Source organism: Schistocerca serialis, chromosome 1 (genome assembly GCF_023864345.2).
Source record: "Schistocerca serialis cubense isolate TAMUIC-IGC-003099 chromosome 1, iqSchSeri2.2, whole genome shotgun sequence".
Taxonomy (NCBI): Eukaryota; Metazoa; Arthropoda; class Insecta; order Orthoptera; family Acrididae; genus Schistocerca; species Schistocerca serialis.
This window is the reverse complement of record NC_064638.1, coordinates 397,582,791-397,607,546: the sequence shown is the minus strand read 5'-3', so window position 1 is coordinate 397,607,546 and position 24,756 is coordinate 397,582,791. Positions and strand designations below refer to the sequence as shown.

At 36.8% G+C, this 24,756-nt stretch overlaps 1 protein-coding gene across 6 annotated transcripts in view; it reads left to right on the top strand.

The window, feature by feature from the left end:
* The window catches only part of LOC126471670 (telomeric repeat-binding factor 2-interacting protein 1-like), a 196,281-nt gene that overhangs the window by 161,854 nt on the left and 9,671 nt on the right, over positions 1 to 24,756 (top strand). For 3 of the 6 annotated variants that reach the window (XM_050099880.1, XM_050099882.1, XM_050099879.1), the window contains 3 exons: positions 1,329 to 1,373; positions 19,618 to 19,729; positions 21,694 to 21,803. In XM_050099880.1, the coding sequence (XP_049955837.1) occupies positions 1,329 to 1,373; positions 19,618 to 19,729; positions 21,694 to 21,803 (267 nt within the window). Of the gene's footprint in view, positions 1 to 1,328; positions 1,374 to 19,617; positions 19,730 to 21,693; positions 21,804 to 21,893; positions 22,244 to 24,756 lie in introns of those variants that run through there. The other 3 variants (XM_050099881.1, XR_007586364.1, XR_007586363.1) reach the window with 3 other exon arrangements.

The window sequence follows — 24,756 nt, the reverse complement described above, 5'->3', positions numbered from 1 at the left end:
TATAATATCCCAGGGCTATTCTTGAATCATGTACAGGTGCAGGTATCCTCTCACAGACTTTGTGTAGCTCTGGTACCACGCACTGCGGAATTTGAATCCCCGACAGACATCATGAACGTCGAAGACCCGTAGAGGTCTCTGCACCATCACACCTTAAGCTGTGGTCGTGCGTGCCTCGTGGCCCGCATTTAGCGTGAGGGAGGGCGCCACAGTGGAACACGTGGTTGCAGTGGCCAATAGCAGCATCCCCGATACAGTACTTAAGCGCCTACCTCTCGCTCAGCCAGCCAGTCTAACATTGCGTATGTCTCTGGACATATCACCTCGCCTTAGACAACGTATTTACTCTCGTGTTTTGTTTACGAGTTACGTGGTTGTATTGTTAGGTTCTTGACTCTGTTGTCTCGTTCATGTTGTTGTCGTGAGGTATATCGTTGGTCATGTTGTTGTTCGCGGGCCGCTCCGCGGGTCCTGCCGCGTTTTCCGTCACTTCAACCCCGTGACTGTTCCGGTCACCATTACAACAGTAGCTGTCCATAAAAGCCATCCAACACAGTCTCATCTGATCCTTCTGTTGGAGCATGTATATTTTCAAAAGTCATATTATAGAATATTCCTTTTGTTCTTAGGCTGTGTATTCTGTCATTATATGACGTAAAGACAGCGACAGATTTGCTCCTATTTTTTTCCTACAGTGAACCTAACACCACTATCTCCTTGTCTCTCACCTCTCCCAGAGTAATATAACATAAATTTTTGATTCCTTATTCTCCTTTTTCCTTCCATCTGATCCCTTGGAGGGCAGCTAATTCCAAAACATATTTTAACTTTTTTTGGCTGTACTGTTCATTTTCCTGGTTCCATCAGGGTACATATATTTCATGTTCTGAATTTAAGAGTCCTATTTGTATCCTTTTTCCTCAGTTATTTTGTGTTCTTGAGGGCAGTCTGGCTTTCTGTATTAAATTATTCACAACAATAACTCTTTCCAAGTCAGGGGTTTCGGCCCTGTGCTCATGTGCTCTGACCCTGTTTCCCACAGGGCTTGGGTATCCAGTCTTCCACGGGTTGCTCAGGTTCCCACTGTTCACCAACATGGAGGTGAGAGAGGGGATTGAATACGAGAGGCTATGTGACTTTATCTTGTCAAAATTTGTGTTTTATGCATCACTACTCCATTTGAATCACCCATTATATTAATGAGCTTCCTTATTTTCTGTTTTAGTATGAAGATGTTAAATTGAGGTTATTGATGCCTTATTAAATTTTTAGCAGACTTTTGAAATAGAGTTTTGTTGTATTTATTTATTTATTTATTTTTTCTTCAGCAAAGCCATCAGTCAGAAGTCTCAGAAGTTGAGGAAAAGACATAGGTATGTATCTGTACTTAAACAGAGTAAGCTGAAAGAGGAGGTAATTTGTTCCCATTCTTTGGCAGTACATAATTATTAAAAATCTATTTTTCTGACAACAGTTGCTCATAATCATGTAATTAAGCACATCTAATGGTCAATATGAAAAAAAAACTTTACTTCTAACAATAATTTTAACAAAGGGAGTATAGTAGTGGCAATTATCTAAGTATTTACCAGCACCATTTTTATGCTTCATAAAATAAGGGAACATACTAATAAACCCTCTGTGAATGAAATTCTTTATTTATTCACTACTATCCTCCTTGGTAATTAGTTGAAAAGTGTGCTTATTTTTTATTACTTTTACACAAAAGAATTGACTCTTAATAGTAAGGTTTTTTACATCTGTATTGTCACTACTGTATGACAAATGCTTGTTGGGAGGAAGGAGACATCAGGAACAATAATTAAATTTTATTTGTGGTAGTAAAAATGTTTATGTCATCAGTTTATTTCAGTCTCCTTGAAAAATTAACTCTGAAAACCTTTTGTGTATTTCTTTATACCAGTGTACAGGTTACTCTGTTATTGAAAAGGACTACACTTTCTCAGTTACATTTTGATAACTGAAAGATGAAATTAATGCTTTTAAGAAAATAATAGTGTTGCAGGCTTCGTCCATCAGGACAGCTTTTTATTGTGGGGCATTACCATCCAGAATTAGTGATTATTTGTGCCTTAGATGTAGAGGAAAGGAGATAAGAATAGGAAAAAAGGTTAAAATTGTTATTGAATAAAAATGTTTTGGTCATTACATCTCAAAAAATTGGAGAATGTGTCTAAAATGCACACAAATAGCGATTAAATCTCTCAGAGCCACACAATATAAGAGCAGATTATGGAAAGAGAGTGAACATTCATGTGAGTGGAAGCATGTCTTATGATCCGTAGTGTTACTGATTCATTGAACAGCTGGAACTCAATGGACAAGACACTACATGTGGGTGAGTGAGGGAGGGGGCGGGGGTCTGTAGTAGGATATTGCTTAGCATACAGAACATCCTCTCAGAGCTGTAACACAGTGCTTGCCATGAACTCTCTGGTTAGGTCAGGTGTTACGCTAGATCAAAATATTTGTGCTCTTGAAAGGCAAGATTAGAATCCAGTTTCTGGCTTTTAGTTTTGAATCTATCTTGTCTCTTCCGCACAGGTACATATTGCCCCACCACAGTTTAGTCCACATGATCTCTTTCTGGGTTTCTAAGCTAGTTTAATTGATGTACATGTGTGTATTTGTGGGGGAATCACATTTAAACATTACATTCCAATTCCAATTTAGATACCAAGTGAGGTGATCTAGTGTGTGGCACACTAAATTTGTTTTTGGTAGTGCTACGGTTCAGTGCTATGTCTGGACGTGCACATTTAGCTTTCTATGGTTTCTCTAAATGTGTTAAGGCATATGCTGTTGAGGTTACATGTGAAAAGAATGTGCTTGATATTCTTCTCCAGTCTAAGCTTTTGTTCCATCTCGTACAATCCTATCACCAACTGGATGTTAAATCTGATCTTCTTCCTTTTTCAACTTTAGGTTTTTTGACATTTCCCCAAATCACTTAAGGTAGAGAGTGGGATAACTGCATTAATAATGGGAGATTCTGTTATTTTCCAAATGAACAAAAAATTTATCTGTGAAGTGGCTCATTGCCAAGTGGTTGTCAAGTAACATACCATACAAAAGGAAGAAATGTAAGTTAGAGTTTCATGTCTGTTGAAGATTGAGGTCCTTACAAATAGAGCACAAGCTGATATGGAGAAGTATGAGAAAAGAAATTGGCAATGACCCTTTTCAAATCCTTTTTACACTGTGTTTGAAACATGTTTTTCTACCATGTTTATGATATTGTGTGCAGCTACTACTGTATTATTGATGTTTGCAACATGTTAAAAACACGAAAACGTGTTCCATAGCTGTTTCATTACAGATCGAAGGTAACATTGTTCGTAGTCTGCTACCACTACATGCTGCTGTGCAGCTCTAGAGTTTGTTTATGTTCTGTCCTACTTAGTGTAATGTTGCATGTTGTGATGTGTTTTGTAAAATAATGGAACTGATAAGAAATCACATATTTGAACATTTCACATTCTGTATGACAAAGGAGTGCCCCTGGAATTATAAAAATATGAAGATGAAACAGGACTCACTACAGACTATCACCGTGGTGCTTAGCACCTGTGTGTGGCTCAGTACAGAAAGAAAAAAAGAAAAGTTGGAGAGATCAAGAAATTGGGCAGTGGTACCGAGTCTCTGTATTAACCAGAGTGGTCCACTTTTGATTATTTATGATTCTTTGAGGATATTCAGGAACCAAAGAAACAAGAAATACAATCAAGAAAGAGGTACACAAGGGGACATGGGCTTATGATTAATTATTTTGCTATAGTATAACTTCTTCTGGGCTTTCAGAGTAATTAACAAATTCAACATGAGTTTCTTTGTTTGTGTTTTAAGTTCTATTTGTATATTTGGAAGTGCAGTAATAGATGATGCAGCAGCATCTCATCTCCGTGCTGCTGGGATCACTTCACCTTTTTAGAGACAATGAGAATTGAAGCTTCCTTGTTTGCTGTCATAGTAATAGATTATGCTTTCTCAGATTGCAACAAGATATTTTGGGGAGCAACAAAACCAAGAGGCTGTCCCACCGAATATATTTTCTACTTTCATCCTTGCCCTTGACAATTGTCAATTAAAATACTTCTTTTTGACTCTCAGTTGTGCATTTTTGGACATGACTTTATGATTTTTCTTGTAATTGAAAAGCATCATCTACCAGGAATAAAAGTGGTAACTGCTTTGTCCTTCCAGGCAAACATTCATGCATGGCAGGTTCACTTTTTTGTATGAAGTAGTTCACTTACAGAGGTATTTTTAAATGCGCCACCATCTGAAATCCTCCCTTTGCAGAAAACATCAGCATATAAAAAGTTGTGATTGGTGTCAAACTAACAAGCAGCACAATGATAAATTACATTTTTTAATTGTAAAATTCACTCCCACAACCAACAGCCTGTTGTAGGACAATATTCTACCCTTCATTTGCTCCTTCACAGTGGGATAAGTGGAGTACCTGGCTGAACACATTTTATTTTGCATGCTATTCATCTTGATTCACACTATCTGAAAAAAGTAAATTTGACTTCAAGTTCCACAAGAGATGCCAGATAAGGATATGGAAGAATCTTAAGGTGTAGCTGAACCATCAAGTTTGCCCCCTCCATAAAAATAGCTGAAAATGAGGCAACTGTAATGTTGTAGAATGTTTTGCAGTAATAACAACAAGAGCACAATTCCATCAGAGCCATCAGGAAGTTTGTTGTGCACATTACGTAAGCTTGCAGTCCTGTGAAAGGCCAATTACAGCCAAAGACACTCTCTTTGTGGCAGAGATGAATTTGTGCAGGAGAGGATTCAACAGTGAATGCAGATGTGGTAGGGGGATCTTCAGCTGCAGATTGCCAGTGACATTGTAGTGGAAGAGATTGTGTTTGTCGAATATGATGCTGATTTGGTGTAATTTTAATCTACATATAAATCTATGATTAATAAAATATATTTTTCAGTGCTGTTAATGTAACTGCATTACCTTTATATAATCTTTCAATCATTCAACCAAACCTTTACAAACCAAAAGAACTATTTGAGATATGATTGGCTTTGAAATGTAGAATAAATATCCAACAGTTTCATAGGAATATCATGTTGCCAAAAACCAAAGATAACAGCAAATCCATGCTTCACAGGAATTGCTTTTCTGAAATTTGTGTCTTTCTTTGAAACAGTTGGCACTAACGTATTCTTTAGAATATCAAAATCATACAGCGACATCCTAGTGAAATTCCAAATTCAACTCACAGAATGTGTCGTTGCTGCCATGTCTTCTATAGCATGTTTTTGTCCACCAACAAGGACTACATCTTTTTCTTTGTCTGCTAAAATCACCAAGTATTATTAATGCATCACAGCATATCACTAATTCATATCTTCACTTGTCATAGCTTAGCTTTCGGTGTAAATACACAGTGTGAAACATTTGCTGCAAGTTCAGCATAGCAGAGAATGGAAATAAATATGAAGAAATGTTTGATAGCTAGTGTAGCTGGGGACACAAACAATGAATATGATTGGAATCACATTGCAGACTTAAAAATAAAATAATGAACAAAAACCAGTGTAAATGTGGTTCAAGGTACTATCCCATTAATAGTGTCAAATGGTTTACCAGGTGTACCGGTATGAAATGAGCATTTTTTGGTGAAAATGAAACATTAATTTTGAATTGAAAAGTAAAAACATTTTATTCAAAGTACTGACCATTGCTTTCTATACATTTTGACCACCTTTCTGGCAATTTGTGGACACCACGCCAATAGAAATGTTCGTCTTTTGAAGCAAACTACGACTTCTTCGTAAGAATCGAACTGTTCCTCAGCCAATGCATGTTCCATTGATGGAAACAGGTCTGGTGAATATGGTAGGTGGGGTAGCAGCTCCCAGCCAAGTGTTTTGATTGTATCCTGAACCAGTTTTGCTTTGTGTGCAGGTGCATTGTCATGTAAAAAAATTACTTTGCCATGTCTTCTGGCCCATTCTGGTCATTTTTCGATCAAATTGATAATTTGTTGTCTGTAGCGATTAGTACTCACAGTTTCACTGGGTTTTAGAAGCTCATGATACACCACACTTTTCTGATCCCACCAAACGCAGAGCATTGTCTTCTTGCCGAATAAATCTCGTTTTGCAGTCGATGTTGGTGGTTGTCCTGGATTAACCCATGGTTTTCCCGTTTAGGATTCTTAAAATAAATCCAGTTTTCATCGCCAGTAACAATTCGATGCAAAAATGATTTTCTTTCATGTCTTTAAAGCAAAATTTGACAAATGGTTTTTCGGTATTCCATCTGTCTTTCATTCAATTCATGTGGCACCCATTTTCTACACTTTTGGATCTTTCCCATAGCTTTCAAACAGTCAGAAATTGTTTGTTGTGCAACGTTTAGCATTGCTGCCATTTGCTTCTGACTCAAAGTATCATCTTCATCCAATATTGCTTGCAATTCAGTGTCTTTGAACTTGTTTAGGTGGTCTTCCACATTCTTCATTTCTTACATCAAAATCATTATTTCTGAACCATTGAAACCATCTTTTGCATTACATAGAGCATGGTCACCATATGCCTCGACAAGCATTTGATGCGAATCGGCAGCACTTTTTTTCAAGTGAAAACAAAAAATTAATGCTTTCTGCAAATCATCACTTTCTGGTACAAAATTCAACATTGTTAACAGTATGATGTTGTTTGTTCCATGACTTGATGTATACTAAATATCTTTGAAAGATGTCATACCAGCCAAACAAAAAAAATTAAGTCTCGTTCACAACAAATGTTCCCTATCGACACATTTGTATCTTAATGCTCATTTCATACCAGTACACATGGTAAGTAGAAACCCAAATGCATGGAGAGTCAGTACCTGGATCAAAATAAGAAAGTGGTTGGTGGTCAAGCATGAAAGATAGTGATGTTGTCAGTTCACTTTTACCTGAGCACCTGGTAGGGCCTCTGCAGCAACAGTTTACATGTTCTCCATCAATGCAAAATATTACATTCACTTTGCAAAATCATAATGGCCATATCTTTTTCCAATCCATTTCTGCTGCTAGCTTGACATATTTGTGCAAAATAACATTCCACACAAAGGTACAAAACACACACTGCAAACAAGTCCCAATAGTTAAATTACCAGCCTTAGCTACCATCCACAAATGACTTGTTAACCAGCAGCCTGAGGTTCCAGAGTGATGTGACAGCTGTGAACAAAAGGTGTCAGGCTCAGCTTCAAATGGTTTTTGCTGCTCTCTGTTTCAACACCTTACTCTGTCAACTGGCTTGGTTGTCTCTTAAGTGCAAGCCTTGTGCCGACAAGGTTGCAGAATTGAATCCCAGAGACCAGAATCCTTCAGTCTGCCATTAAGCTAGACTTAACCTCAGTGATCTGAAGATATGTCAGGAATGACATGTGGTTGGGGTTCCACATTAAACTGTAGGTGCCCTCTCCATGGTAGGGCCATGCAAATCACCGCAGTGGCATACAGTTGAAAGAACTAGCAAAGATGTGGCTGAACATCCCTTTTGAGGAACTTCAGCCAAATATGCCATACAAAATTAGTTTACCCTGTTAACACTAATGCACTGTCAGCTTAAATACTGGAGCAAGAGAACATTTTCTCATAAGAAATGTGCTAAATGTTTATTGATATGTGGCCCCTTTTCTCCAGAACTTCGTTGCAGCATCTTAACCACTGAGACTCTCATTTTTAGGCTAATTCAGAGAGACCAGGATGTGTGACCTACTGACTTAAATGAGTTTTGGCCCACTAGTTGGGGTATCTTTTAAAAATAACTCCTGTGGAACGATTTAGGTCACCAGGCTTCCATTACAGAAAAACATAGAGCTTAAAGGTCATAATGCAGGGCCCCTTTTGGATCAGATGCAACTGATCACTAAAAACTAAGGAAATTTTATTCGTACAAATCAGCCTACTCCCTGATAGTTTCCAAGAAATTGAAGAATTTGTGATTTCCATCCATTGCAGATAAAGATGGTGAGGAGAGCCCCAGCTAGCAGGTGAAGGAGTCAAGTGACATAAGGCAGTGTTCAAATCAGTCAGCCTTCATGCACCTTAGTTCACATCCTATTTTTTTACTATATTTTTTATTCTTAGATGAGGTATTGAAAGCTGTCATGAAATACATATATTTTTGTTATACATATTACAAAAACAAATGTGTGTGTGTGTGTGTGTGTGTGTGTGTGTTCTCCCCCTCCCCCCCTCCCCTCCACATTTCTTCCTAAACCACCGGAGAGATTTCGACAAAACTTGCCACACGTGTCTGCTACTATCAAGCAGCAATACAGTTCTGTGGGGGTAAAAAACTATCACAATTCAGAAGACATGCATGTCATAAACACTGATATGCATGAAAAACTGCCACATTGTGCACCATGTTTAAATTTATTACTTCTTTGCTATTAACTCTATTCACAACACTTTTTGCAAACAGTATCCACATATGCCACCGAATGTACCTACAAAGATATATCAATGTATAACATGTGGACCGGGAGATACGTCATAAATACTGAGACGCATGAAAAACTGTCACTCATGCACAACACTTAAATTTATTACTTCTTTGCTAATAAATCTATTCACAATATATGTCGCAGACAGTATCCACATATGCCGCAGAATGTATGTACCCAAAGACATCATAGTGTGACACATAGTTCAAGAGATATGACATTATAAACACTGAGCTGTGTGGAAAAAAAATTACTCATTATGAAATTTTAATACATTTATTCTTTACTATTCCTGCAGTCGAGTGAACTTAAGGAAATCCCGGACACCTGGCAATGCATTTGACAGCTTTCAACTGCAAAGCACAAACAGCTTTAGTTGAGAACAGTAGCCGTCTGTAGAGCATGAAGAGGCATTGCCTTAGAGACATTTACAAAATTGTGTTGTAAATACATGAAGCAGCTGTGCCCAGCACACAAAAATTATTTTTCCAGTAAAAACTTGGGAAATTTAATACTCGGACAATGGCGGGTTTGTCAGCTAAATAAAATATTCTTAATTGTGCCCCTAAACTTTGACACCTTGTGTGGGATTCTCAGTGTAGACTGTATGCTCTTTCTGTGGGACTGTTTCCTGTATTCATTTCTTACAAAACATGCTATCCTTTTTTGGGTAATATGAAGTTGAAAAAGTGTCCAAAAATGTTACAAAATTATTCCTGGTTTCTCTTCATTCCACATCCCCTCTTGTATTTCTGGATGAGCGAAATTTCAGATGGGAATTATTTCAAATCTTCATGCTCATCCACGCACCCACACACACACACACACACACACACACACACACACACACACACACATGTAAATTTATGTTGTTACTTACATTGTCTTTTATCTGCTACTGTTTGTTAAAAGGGCCTTAATTAAGCTCTTGTGTTTATCTGTACAGTTGCAATCATCCCTCACCATGTTCGAAGAAATTTCAGGCTTGCAGCCAGTCATAATCAGCTAGAGTCCATTGAAAGCTCAAAATTTCTTAGAACACTCAGTTCACTGGGAAAATTTTAAAATTTGCAAAAAAAGCACCTTATAGTTGGGGGTGGGAGAGGAATGGGGAGGGGGGGGGGGGGGAGAGAGACAGAGAGAGAGAGAGAGAATCCAGCAATAATTGCTGAACACTTGAGGATCTCTTTATGTTTTGTCAAAGACTGTAAAGTATTATGCAGAGCTAAAATACCATATTTGGTATGTTTCATATTCATATTTATGTAATACGTAAATATGCATTTTAGATATACATCACAATTTAAAAAATCTTTCCAAAATGTCATTTTTAGTGCAGTTTGTTCTGCTCAAGTGTGGGGAAAATTGATATTGGTGGCTGAACATAGTACTACGAACGTATCTAGCTGTTTTAGATCTGATCGTGAAAAGTGTATGAAATATTGCAAATAGCATTAAATATGACATGAACATAGAGATCAGGCTATGCTACAGACCAATTTATCACTACAGCCTGTAGTTCTCATTCATATTCATTGGCTTTGCCTTCCCACCGTCTTAAAACCCAACCTAGAACCTGGGCTGCACTATAAATTGGTCTGTCACCACATCCAGCATTCAGGGGGTTGTGGGTACCATAACACACTTTACACTTTTAAGCATATCCATTTTATTTAATGACTGACCTTTAATTTGAATTGTCTTACATAAATGTGACATACTGAACAAATAGGTACAGTAGTTCCTGCTTTTTAACAAAGCAAAAAAAAAATCCAAAATTGTGAGTTGTTGAATTCTGGGTTGTTGAATTGTTTCAGTATGATTTTCCAGTTCATAAGCAAGAAAAAACTTCAGTCTCAGTAACAAATCTCACCATATTTTTAAGAATGGCAAGAAAAGATTGTGGTAGGAGTTCTTGAACTCAATAATCAACCCAGTGGTGTGGGAAATTGTTCGTAGTATTTCTGGGTGGGGTTAGATTTTGTCAGGCACTGGTGTAATGTGGAATAAAAGTCTTATGACCAACCAGAGAGACATCACGCAGACAGTGGCAGAACATTTTGGGCAAATGACCATTGCTGTCAGCTAGGATCCAACAATTCTCCAACACTTACATATTGCTAAACTGAATAGTGAGAAGTAAAGTTCAATAATCAAGAATGATACAAGTACCACTTCTCAGTGTGGAAACTGCATTCAGCAATGTCTGTAGCTCATGATTCAACATCTTTGTACTCACAATAATTTTTATTACCCCATGCTGCTCTGTCTCAGAGGTACAACTAAAGAAGTCCTTGGCCTGTTCAGCTGAATTTAGGGCACAGGAAATTCCCTAACTTACAGTGGGGCATCCGGATCTCATTATTAAAAATGTAAAAGTTCTGTACATACCCAAGTAATTGTTGTAATGTTGCCCACACTTGAAGCATAGGAAAGGCCTTGAAGTGAATGTTTGACCACTGTCTCATCTGGGTTCCCCAATCTAGGCAGGTCCTTAGATTAGTTGTACTTTTTGTTCCATAGACCCATAGTGAAGAGATCCTCAAGGACATAAAACATGTCATACGTAATTCACATTTACAAGTGTACAGAGATGTGCCAATATTCCTTCCACATATTGTGAGTGAAATGATTGTCATGGATGTGGAATGAGTCAAAAAATCTAAAACACGTTTTCATTTAAGAGGTGGTAACAAACTATTCACAAACATGTAAATGTGTGTACATTCTGGTACATAAGATAATTCTTTATCTGTCGTACCCATGCATCATTAAACAGGAAGTAGTTTGCTTCACTTATTTACGTTCATCACGTTACTCCACTGAAGATGTGCAGGAGTCACATTTTATATAATGCTTAACATATATTTACACACACACACACACACACACACACACACACACACACACACTCACACTCACACACACACACACACACACACACACACACACACATATACATATACATTCATTTGGTTCTGCTGAGAAACTTGACAATGGAAATGAAGGAATTAACTACCAATAAATGAAGAAATTAACTACCAATAAAACCTTTCGGCACCCTTTAAACGGAACAACTCTGCAGGACATTCACGAGTTCATACCGTAAATGATTCGTATTACACACTTACATTTTTGGATTGTGAAAACTTTAGCTTGGCTTGATGAGTTACCCAAAAACTGATTATCGAATGAAGTGTGCTAGTGCCTTATTTTTTTATCACCCGTATCTGACAACATCCACATTACAAGTGAAGATTTTCTTTAGGAGCATGCTTAGTTCTGTAGTATGCTCTGGTGCTTCAGTACTTCTGTGCTATGCTTCTCCCAGTTGAATTTATCATCAGGTTGTACTCTCAAGAATTTAATACTGCCAACTTCTCTCTGCAACCTCTTCTATCTTCTTGTCGTCATATTTTAGACATATACTGGGAGGAAACCTTTTGCAAGTTATGAGCTGCGTATATTGTGTCCTAGTTATTTCCAGTGTGGTCCCAGGATGTATCATTCCACCATTGGTAATCTGCCCCTATGTTACGGGTTTTCTTAAGCAAACATGTCTAAAGGTGTCCCTTTTGATTCTTCCTTGAGAAGGCCTGTGATACTATTTGGAGGCTTAATATCATCAGACATTGCAGTTGGTAAAATTTATTGATGGTCAGTCATGTAGTTAACTAAATGAACTTTTTAAAAATAACATGTTTTACACAAAACATTTATTTTTGTGTTTTTTAAAGTGCCTAGTATACACTGGTGACAACGTTACCAGCTGGCGGACAACAGTTTCTGGCAGTGTGTGCACCTACACATATTGTTCTTCTAAGAGCTAGCTGTAAAATAACTATTACTAATTTATTCATTAAAATTGTCCATTATACTTCCCTTACCTAATATTATAAAAGGATCACAATCTAATAATAAAAGAGAACTATAATAATAAAAAGTTAGAGAGGGAATGAAAAGAACTATAGAAAGGAGAACAAAATTTGTCATTTTTACAAAAATATGTGGAGAAGGCAACAGTGACTGTTTTTTAATAACCTTAAGTAATATCAGTGTTTAGGCTACTCTAGACCCATTTTTCTCCTCACACTAGCTCTAGGAACTTTGTGTATACTAAAACAAGTTGACAGTGTACAGGAGTGCTTCCTGTTTCACCAGCTGCATTTTAGGTGAAGTACTGAAGATCCAGTCTCCGTTTCAGATGTGCCCTTAGATCCAAAGTAAATTCGGTTCCGAAAGTGATAAAAGGTGATGGTTTGCTAGACATATTTCCCTTCATTCCTGTCCTGGTGACAGGCCATTCCCCCCTTCTCCATGGTACGTCACATCCTTCTGCAGTGGGTAGTGGCAGTGGCAGGAGTCATTCAAGAAGACAAATTTCAGCTCATTGGGCACTTCCTCGTGGACAGGAGTACCCTGAAGCTACTGTCTTCCTTCTTTCATCTCATAAACAGGACACACCATTAGGACACATTCAGGTGCACTTCTGATGGGCAATCACAGTCGTATTATCTTTCCTACGCAATACATATAGTTGATCTGAGTCTGAACCATACCATAAAATGGTGCACAAGAGCAGTAAATGTGCACAAGAGCAGTAGATGATGAAATGTGACCCATTTAGAGTATATCCTGACATTTGAAAAGAAACAAACCGTCTTCCTTCCATTGGCAGAAAAGATACCAGATTCCTGCCACAAATTCAAAATACACTCTCTGATGGAGATACAGCTCTCTTCACAATTCTTAAATATTTCATTTACTTTGTGTGGTATGTTTTTCTTCGTCCAATAGGTTGCAGATTTTTTCTCTGATATGCAGAATCAGAGACTGGTCCAAAACACTAGTTACAAGGCGTCAATTGATGTTGCAGCAAATGCACCCGAGCAAAGCTTTAGAACTGCATGCCGCACCCACACTGCAAACATTGTCTCTGTCCGTGTCCCATGTACCCAAAAGGCTTGCACCAGTACCCACTACGGCCACTAGTATTGCCAGTTGATAGCGATGAAAAATTTTTGTAGGTAGTTCAAATCTTCAGTGTGCAAAGTTAACAAATTCACTCATAACTGCCAAACCTTTTGACCATGCTGCATTTTTTTTTAATATTATAGTTTGATTTCTCATCCAATCACACCCTGAGGTAGTTTCGAGTGGGCATACTGCTTCTGAGCACATCATTAATTCTGAATAGAGGATTTCTGCTGTAGTTTAGTCTGTCTTTTAACATTATATAGCTCGACTTCCAATGGGCAATGGAAAGTTTATTTATACTGCAGTACTCCTGAATTGTGTTCAGCAGAGCTCCCATGTTTCTGTCTATCTGGCTAAGAGCAGGAGATCTTAGATCACGGTTAGTAACTTCCTCAGTAGTTTCTGATACTATGCATCATTTATTCCAGTTTTGCTCTTGTGAATGTAAAGCCTCTTATTTAGCATGTTTTCAAACATTTTGCCAATAACTTTTAGCAGATGGGTGGATCTATAAGGTTCCCCTTGGTATGATCTTTATCATCCCTCCTCCTTTCTCAGAAATATGACCTTCGCTGATTTCCAAATAGTTTACAGTTTTTCCTTGGGCACTACCCTCATTGAACAGGTCGCTTCAAGTGGAAGTAGTGGCTATACCCAAGTACATAAATATCTCAGTCTTTTGGATCTGGTGCATTATTATTTTTTAATATGCTGAGAATCTCTAGAACCTTGTTCATCAACAGTTTTAACTGTTTAACTGTTCTCGTTTCCTTCAGTCAGATGTTTCCTCAACATCTCATTTGTCTTTCATCTGACAATAGTACACTCAGTAATAGTTTCGACTAGCTGCTGCCAACCAGTAGTCGGTTGATTATTATCTACTAATGTTGAGAGTGCTAATAAGGTAAAGTCCCCATCTGTGGGATCAACTTTTTGAAATAATCTTTATGATGTAGGTTAAGATACTAGCTATCACATCCTATGACCATTCATCCATGTAGGCCCTCTTTTGGAAGTAATAATTATAAAATTTGAAATTTTTGCACAATGCTCCACAGCTTTAAAAACAAAGGAATGTTCAAAAGACTAGTTGTGCAGTGTAATTAATAAAGTACAGGCCTCACATGCAAAAGGTGTTCTGTGTGACACTCTACAGATTTAAAAAAGGGCTGTTGAGCAGACAAGTTGTGCAGTGCAACGGTCAAAGTTCAGGCCTCACACGCAAAAGGTGGTGCATTCAAATCTCATCACATGGCTTGAAATTTTTTTAAAAATCTTTATTGAAATGATTTTGGTCATTATTTTTAATATGTTGATTGGATTAAATGTAATTTTTCTTATTTATGCTTCTTTGTCACATTAAAATCAACACATTAAATTTTTCAGTTGCTTTCACTTTTTCCTTCCCATCATTCTTTTTCCTCTTGGAATCTCTGTGCATGTGAATTACATTCTTTTCATTTATCTGTCATAAAATTTAAATGTTTGAAACTGACACTGAACCTGTTCAAAAACTAGAGAAAATAAACTATTTGTATTAAATGAACAATGGTAACAAAACTGTATTTTCCATGACAATATGTACATTTTTGGACTGATAATCATTATACAACCATTTAAAATATAAATTCTTATTGCACTGTGGACAACATAATGCAGATGAAGATTTAAATGAAATTCAAGCAAAATCAGGAATAGAAATAATTAATGCAATCACACAGATAAAACTATGGCATGTAAAATGGAAGAAATTAAATCAACATTAATATGTAAAAATGATTAAAATAACATGAACAAAGATTCCAAGTGGGAAAAGACTGATAAAAACAAAAAAAGAGCAAATGAAAAAATTAATATGATGATGAAAATAACATGACAAATCAACAGAAATGTAGAAATACGTTTAACCCAATTAATTGGATTAAAAAACGACTAAAGTCATTTCAATAAAGATATAAAAATACAAAGTTTCAAAGCACCTAATGAGATTCGAACCCACAACCTTTTGCATGCAAGGCCTGTACCTTAATCTTTACATGGTGCAACTTGTCTGTTCAACAAACCAGTTTTAAAGCTAGAGAGCATCACACACAACTACAAAATTGCTGGTTTTTAATTGATACAATATGGTTACGGCTTTTAATTCATACAGTATAGTTATGAAAGTGTGGGTGGTTACCCCTTGAGTTAGTCACCAACTTTGTACAGATCTACAGGCACAGCTGCTTGTCATGCTGAATCAGTATTTGATGATGTCACTGCCTGTTTTAAATTAATAGGTTATGTGGCTATGAATTTTCATAAGTATGTTTTTTTATAACTCAAGGCCACGAATTCTTTTGTTCTGGAAACTTGATTTGTCTTTGGTATCCATCATTATGGTGACAAATTTGTCATGTAGAGTTTCACTGATTATCTTAGTTTCCTTATATGAACACTAATCTTATAGCTGTACCGAAAGTACATATTTACAACATACCATGTGTCAAAAGGGAAAATTAATTCTACTGTTGTACAGTTAGTTTTACAGGCCTCAGTACTTTGTTATGGAAGAGAATTACTGTCATTGGACACCCTCCTGCAGTGTTAACTTGTACAGTTCATTACATTAATTGGATGTTGCCTTGCCCAGAGTATGGCTCTTTTAAGCAGATTATGTCGAATCTCATTCCCTCAGACAGCTTTTTGATTTTGTTCATAAGCACTAGGCTGAGCATAGCAGTGACCTGTGCTGTGTGTATCCCATTGAGCTGATTTAATGTATGTAACACGATACATGTGAATGTAACACTGTAGCCATGATTTGCTTGAGTTAAAAGCAATACTGCTATTGGAAAATTACAAATTTCCTGTAAGTGACTTCAATGTTGAAATGCTCACCTCTTGTATGAAGTACTTGAATATTTAGGTCCACTTACTCTTCAGTCCTGGTAAGGAGAATTATCAACTTCAGCCTCTCTAATGGGAAAAGTGATTTCATGTCCCCTGGAATATCCATTTCAACCCGATATTGAAGTGTCTTTATTGTGATGACCCCTTCAAGTCTGGAGAGCTGAAGAGTCCTCACTAAACTTCTGCATATTTGATTAGGGTTGATACCACCTGTCTGCTTTCTTAGATAGATACCAAGCACATGTGTGAGAACTAGAAATCAATACATTGTGATATTTGCAGATATTTTCCATGTTTTGATGTAGACTTGTGAGAAATGCATCTCATCATCTGCCATCCCTTTTTCATTTTTACGATTGATTGCAGGAATGTTTTAAATGGACAGCATTACTTTCATCCAGTCAGTAGAAGTATAAGGTGCTGTACGGTCTGAACTGCCAATTACTAGATTGTAAGCCTTATCTAATCACATGCTTATTTTGTAAGAGATTAATGTTTTCTCTTTATATGAGAGGTTTTTACATTTATACTGCAATGATATATTAGGACCATGTGTAGAGTCCCTCTTTGCAGTTGAAGTTTGTATGTTTCCCTTTCTATCTGAGAGCACAATGGCTTTTTCCCCTATATTTTTAGGGTGTACGTATAGAAGCAAATGACTTTTCCCCTATATTTTTAGGGTATGCATACAGAATCAAATTTCTATTGGGATCTTCTTTCCATTCATGCATATTGTCTCCACCATGAGCTCAAGAGGGCCTCACTAAAGTGCTGTAGTGCAGCACTTGGCTACATGCCAAAAGTTGCAGAACCTCATACACACTGTTAGGGCAAATAATCCTTCATGCTCACTGATCTGTAGCCAACATAAAGTCTGTTACTTGAGTAGCATTTTGTTGTGTCCATCTGTGACTCAGCATCTCTGCTGTATGGTGAGTAGCAACTATCCTTTTCATAATATTGTTACATTCCATCCTGGATTTTCCATTGTCGATTTAAGTAGCATTTCCTTAATTCAAGAGATATCTTTATGATGTGGTGTGCTGTTGCTTTATTCTGCTCACGTGTTCTGAGTCTCAGCTGGATGTTTCTATCCTCCTTGGTGATATACTCTAGGATTTGCCCATTGATACATGAAAAAATGTACTCCTGTGTCATCTTGGATGATACATTATACATAATAATTTGAGGACACTTTTTTTGAGTAGTTCACACACCATATTTTCCTTTTTCATGGGAGTACTATCTATTTTATTTCTGTCTTCATTACTAACTAAGTTCACAGTGAACATATCTCTTGTGGTTCTTATGTCTCTCATGTGAAGTTTTTCTTGTGGTTTCACAAGTGGCCCAGCTTTCTATTTTATCTCTTGTTATAAATACACTGAAAAATCATTTTGACTCTTCAGAATATGACTTGAGAAGTACAGTTAGGATTTTAATGTGGCCTACAAGCTTTACTTGTGCTATCTCCCATCTTGATATCATATTGTTGAGTTCTTTCAGTTTGAAACTGGGTGCAATCTTACAAGTTTCCCGATCATTGACCACATACTGTAAAGACTTGGCCTAATGTGGGTGAAGCTCTTCCTCCACTGTCACTGGCATGTCTGATTGAGTGTCCACTTTACACATTTCCCCAATGCCCAGAGGAGCTTCAATTTTCTTCCTCTACCAGCCACTCAAGGCCTCGGCACCAATGAAGACAGCCAACCTCCCTTCTCTGAAATCCAGTTGATGCTTTAGTACTGACTCAGTACCTGCTCATGTAACAGCTGCCTACAACTGCTGATGTGTGCAGCACCGATGATATGATGCAATGCACTCCTCATGTCATTGGAGTGACATAATGTTTTCATTGGCAGACACAACTGGCAGCGTAGCTGCTGGTAAACCTTTTGAGACGTGAGTTCTTGGTCCAAGAAACACTTTTGTTCCTGATATTTCATCCAGGACTGCACTGGACATCCTCAGAGGTGATCCTCTTCTGAATCTCGCCGACTGACTGGTCAGACATCCGAGAGCGATGTATATACTATAGGAAAGGGGGTGTAGTCAAAGTAACACGTGATGAGCAGAGATAATCCTTGTCAAAGATAAAATTGTCTAGCGATTCTGGAGAGCTGCTGTTAATATGTCGCTAAGTTTCATTGCCTCCTCTTTCATATTGAAATGATCCTGGTGCTTATAAATTTCAGTGGCTTTTCTACGTAGTCATGGATAATAATTAGACGTTGTAGATAAAATTATTGTTTCAGAAAACTTCCATTTGTGGTGTCCTGACTGAAGAGCATGCTCTGCTGTAGCTATTTTCTCTCTTTTTTTTCTAGTTGACAAAGACTTTTGTGCTCTTTTAGCCATGTATTTATGCTTCTCTTTGCAGTTCCAATATAAACTTTACCACACGTACACAGGATTTTGTATACACCATATGTCGATTGTGGAGGGCATTATTCTTCACAGATCGGAGTACTTGACTTGCTTTCTTTGTTGGTCTAAAGACCGGCCCGATGTCAAGTTTCTGTAAAATCTTATTGATGTGATCCGTTACTTTTTTAATAAAAGGGAGAGAAATTGTATTTTTCCGTTGTTGTGGTTCATCCTTGTCCTTCTGTTTTCTGTTCCTTGATCACAAAATTCTCATTACCTCTTTCCCCGAGTAGACCTTTTTCTCAAAGGCCTGCTTCAGGTGTTTTATTTCAGTGTCCAGGTGTTTTGATGTGTATATCCATTCAGCTCTATCAATAAGACATTTAATGACACCTCTCTTTCATTGTGGATGGTGATTGGAGTTTTTATGCAAATATCTGTCTGTATGTGTTACTTTCTGAAAAAGGAAGGAGGACAAGGATGAACCACAACAACCTAAAAATACAGATTCTCTCCTTTTTATTAATAAAGTAATGGATCACATTGCTAAGATATTACAGAAACATGACATCAGGCCGGTCTTTAGACCAACAAAGAAAATAAGTCAAGTACTCCAATCTGCGAAGCATAAATGCCCTCCTCTGTCGACATGTGGTGTATACAAAATTACATGTACGTGTGGTAAACCAACGAAATCGACAATATCAAATAACATGAGAATCTTGAAATTGCTTGAAGATATGCAAGTAACATGAGTGCTTCCTTTGGTTCAACATATGCTAGGAAGTATCATGATATTTTCTTACGGATATATGCATTTCGTAGTTCATGTTGTGAAAATCCTGTCATACATTATTAGATGTATCTTTTCTCAGGGAAGAATTTACAATGGAAGAAGAATATGCCATAGTCACATACCTCCAGAAGCATAACAGGTTTAGTAATACTGGAGGCAACGTTGTATGGAAGAATATGGCAGCAACAGAGGTACTAATGTTCATATAACTTTTTCTTATAAATTTGCATTATGTTGTAAGTTTCATTCCCTGTCTGACTGTATTCAGTTACATCGTATAAAGGTCATATTTGTTGAGCAAATCACTGATTTTCATTTTTGGAACTGTATGATTACTATTGGCACATTACGTGTCTGACATAGTGGTAATTATTAGTTGAAATGCTGGTTTCATGATTTGTGGCTCTTTGCAATGACATTTTTTTTAAAAGTTCAGTGTGACTTTTTTGAAAGTTATGCTATGAAGCCCAGACTTCAGTACAAAGATGACAAATTAGACGGAGAAATATCTGGCACATGTCTTGACATTTACTGATATGTTGTCTGGGTCTTATTTCTTGGAACAGAACCACATTGTAAATTGCTTTCTTGGTTATGGAAATAGGTGCTGAGTCTCTGACTTAGTCCCTCCAGCATTGCTTTCAGTTACATTTAGCAATTTTCTCTATCTTTCTCTTTTCACATAAATGGAACACATTTGTTTGTTTTAACTGTCTCAGTCTAGTCACTTACAATTTGCAACTAGTTCAAAACCTCTTTTGATGCCTGGATTCTTATTATTCACTACCATCACATATGATGTACTCAGTTTTATCAATGCTAGTAACACTGATAGCTTTTACATTAGTGAAATACCTTTATTGGTGATCATAAGCTGTGTATTGTTTCAACAGTTCAATTGCTTTTATGAATCTCTTGTATTTGGCTTGTGTAAAAGGGTGCATACTGGATGATTTATTTAAAGATTAAAGTATTTAATGTGTCACACTTAGACACACAGAAAATTTTTAACTTTTCAGATGTGCGTCGTGTCATGACTATGCCTACAAATATTCACCTCTTAATGGTGAGAAGCCAAGTGCATGAAGGCAAGGTTTCAATTTTTCAGCTTGATGCTCAGCAATGTTGATATCGATTTTTTCTTTATGTTTATATATGCTGTGCTATAACATAAATGTATTGTGGACTTGAGCTGCAGAAAGTATTGTTTATATGACTTTTTTAAGTGAGTCGTGTTACAGCATAACCAGCTTTAGTGACTACAATTGCACTACTTGTTGATAACCAATGATCTCAATTGAGGTTTGCAACTCAGCTTCATTGTGTTCCCTCCACCTAAAATAATATCTGTGTCCACTTAACGTATGTCAGGCTGTCTGTGTCGAGTTAATGAAATAAATGGTGTAGCCGAAATAGTCAAAATACCTTAAAAATTTATTTATTGTATCAAACTGGCAAAAACTGACACAGGTTTTGAGCCTAAAACAGGACATGGAACTGACTGTGACAGGTTTTGCCTTTGCTCCTTGTATAGCTTCCAAAAATAACACATTTGTACTGTACATTGTTTCAATCACACTTATTTCAGTTTACAATTCAGATTTCAGTACTTTTACAGAACTGGTCATTAGCCAATATTGCTGCATATAAATGAAATAGAACATAAAAAATAAAGCACAGCATCCAGTAACTACACTCTGATTGCTTCAACACTAGAATTTTGTTTGATTGCTGAGGCTGGCGGATACACTATTTGTCTGAGCTCTTCTCAAACAATTGTGGCCATTTCCCCCCCTCACCCTCCAAGCTCACAGAGAGAGGAAAATGTATAGTTTAGACAGGTTTTTTTTCCCCAAGAAAATTATTTAAAATTCAGTATTACACAGGATCAGAGCTGGAACATTTTTATGGCTGCTTACAAGTTACCATTCGTCTTCCAAAATGTTAGAAACATGTCACATCTAGGGCTCCCACTCCTTGGCAAACTATTGTAAGGGCAACCTTAGAAGTCAGAAAATTCATATTTGTTGCTTACTTTTTTTCTGTATTTACTAATGTCTGATAGTTTATGGAATACTTTATACACAAAGTATTTATAAACATAAATTCTGTTGTTGGATCAAATCTACTAACAACTTTTTTCAAATTATTTTAGCCAATGGGAAATCGTCATACATGGCATTCGCTGAGGGAACGGTACCTGAAGAAGATTGTGCCAAATATTAATAAATACAATTTGCCAGAAGAAATAGTGAGACGTATTAAGTAAGTAAATGCTATATATTTCCGTACTGACACTGCACAAACAGTCCTTCACATACTTCCCTTTTATTTTTATATTATTTCTTTCACAAGGTACAAGTGAAGTGCAGCAACCAGGAAACTGCGCTGTGAAGAAAACTCTGAAATGTATAAGCGTAAAACAAATTTGAAATGTTTGTGATTGGAGAAAGAAGTTGAGGACTACAAAAAATTGTGCACTATTTAAATTATTTCATTTGCCACATATTCTGAACAGATACCCTTGCAGTTTGTAAGTGTGTGTGTGTAGGTGAGGTCTCTTGCCAAGTTTTGTTGATAATTTATAAGTTTTAGTGTGCTTAATTTTTAAATTGGTCTTTTCAGATGGCATTAAAAATCAGCTTCTCCTTTATGTTTCCCTTTATTAAATTTTAATGCTTATCAAATGTTGCTCCATCTCTGAGAACCAGTACTTTTTTTTTTTTTTTTTTTTTTTTTCCTGAACTGTTTGTTTTTAACGATTTTAACACAGAAGATGAGAATCTATTTACCAGCTTCAGAATAAGGATTAAAATTAGTTATTGCATTTTTTGTCATGTTTGTGTGTCAGAGGCACAGAGACTGTGCAGAAAATGTAGTATGAGCTTTGGGAAAAGGATAAATGTAAAGGATACACTCTCCCTGTATAACAAATCCGTCACAAAAGTACTGTCATCATTACTTAACATGACATTGTGAAGACAGTAGAAGTAATGATGAAGAAATAAAGATGTCAAATCTTATTAAACATAGTTTTTATCATGACAATTAAAACTGATTAAAACCTTTCAGAGAACTGCTACCAACAGCTTTTGTTTGTCGTCAAGAAGTTATTGACAAATTTGGTCCTTGAACCCATCAAGGTATAAGCCAATTAATGGAACGACATCAGAATGTGCACACAACAACCATAAAATTTGGAAAGCTCACAAAAGAAACTGGCTCATGGTGTGGGCGAAACAGTCGCTCCATGTAGGGATTGGCAGAAATTCCACCATAATGTATGTAAAACCTACAATGTGTACTTTTACTGACACCTGAAAAATTACATTTGCCAATTACAGAAGTGCCCTTCTCTTATTGCACAGCAAAGGGAAATCACAAGTAGAAGCAATTCGGTTAAGATACACACCTTGATCCGAAGTCAATTGCAGGCTCCAGCATTCGAGAAAATGCTTCGACATTCATGGTTTACTGTGAAATTATTGCCCTATTCCTCGCAAAAAAAGGTGACTTTGGTGTATGTGCCTTCGCGTGCTGTGTGTGGTGTTCCAAATTGTTATAATTTAAATGTTTGTAGAAATGTTCTGGTTCCCTGGAAGTATAAAAGTAAAAATAAGAGCAAAAATTGATACACTAGAAATTTTTTTCACTTACTGTTTATTAAACAGAGGGATGGTCAGTGTTCAAGGATATGACAGGAACGCTCATTATAAGCAAAAAGGTCTAGTAAACAAGGGATCTAACACACCTTAAGAGCTGAGCATTTCTTCATCTTCGATACTGTGTAACAAATCTCTTCTACTGCAAGCTCTTTGCTTTTCATATTTTGGATGGAGGTAGTATACATGGATCCTAAAATGCATATCTTGAAAAGCTTAGGAACACATGTTCTGCAGAAGATATGTATTTCACAGGAGCGAAGATGAACAAAAATGCTTATAGCTCTTAAAGTAAGCACTTTAGTGCCGATGTATACTGAACATATTTTTTGGTCCACACTACCACCTCTCAGAATATGGACAGCAAAGAGATTCCTGTAGAAGAGATTCTTTCACAGTATTGAAGAAGTAGTGCTCATAGCTCATTATACTGAAATAAAAAATATCTTCACAGCATTGACAGTTCTGCAGTAATAGTAACCTCAGCAAGGTAACACTCTATTTCAGTACTTTTTAATCCATTTCATCACCAAAAGTGATGATGTATTACTCTGTTATAAATCATTGATTATAAGGAGTTGCTGATTGCTAGAATGATATTCTTATCACACTGTTTAAGAACATTTTATCACTTAAGAAACCTATTTATTAACTTGGTTGAAGAATCCATTATTTTCACATGACACTACTTTTCCAGGTACATAAACAAATGATTCTAGATCTGTGCTGTAGAATGAACCAGAGCAGAATGAGAGCAGATCCACTTATCAGCAGTTGCTGAAGCTTGTAGGTGGAGGTGGGAAAAGCGACATGCTGCAAGAAAGTAGACTGCTTTTCATCTTTTGTAACTTATGCATAAGTTGGCAAGACAATGTGCAAGTAAGGTGTTTCCACATATAAATTGAGTGGTGGCAGGGGGCTGCATGTGTAAGAAATTCGTGACTGTGGAAACCTGGGCTAAAAGTGTGTTTTACTTTACCCTGCTACTGCAGAATAATACTGCAGCACTAAAACATACAACAAAAGACACTGCACACACAAGTGCCTGTTGAGAGTGAAATGTATCAAAGGCTTTAGGGTGAAGACTATGCAGTACTACATAGCAACAAACTGCTTTCAGTGAGTGTGATATCACAGCCGTTTACATTTTTAACAGGTTGCAGGAAAATATCGCGAATGGTGGTTTGAGAAGCATTACTTTCAAAGCAAATTTCCTTTTACGCTAGATGAATTTTGTTATGTTTGAGAACGTGCACTTAATTTGTTAAATCATAGAGACTTTGACTCTCATTCAAAAATTAACACTTTGAGAACCAGCCACTTAGAAAAAGTTTTGGCCCAGAAGACCAACGATTTAAGCCTATCTTAAAAGGTAACACATGCTAAAAATGACCAAGCTTCAAAGTTAGTCTTTCATATTTATTGTAGTTCTTTCGTAGATTACAAATGGCAAAAAGTATAGTCATCCTTTGAAAAAAGAGTGAGGTGAGTTCTTGAGCAGTATCACCTGTAACTGGCTGTTCTATGGAAGAGTTGAAGTGCTTGATGGAACATGT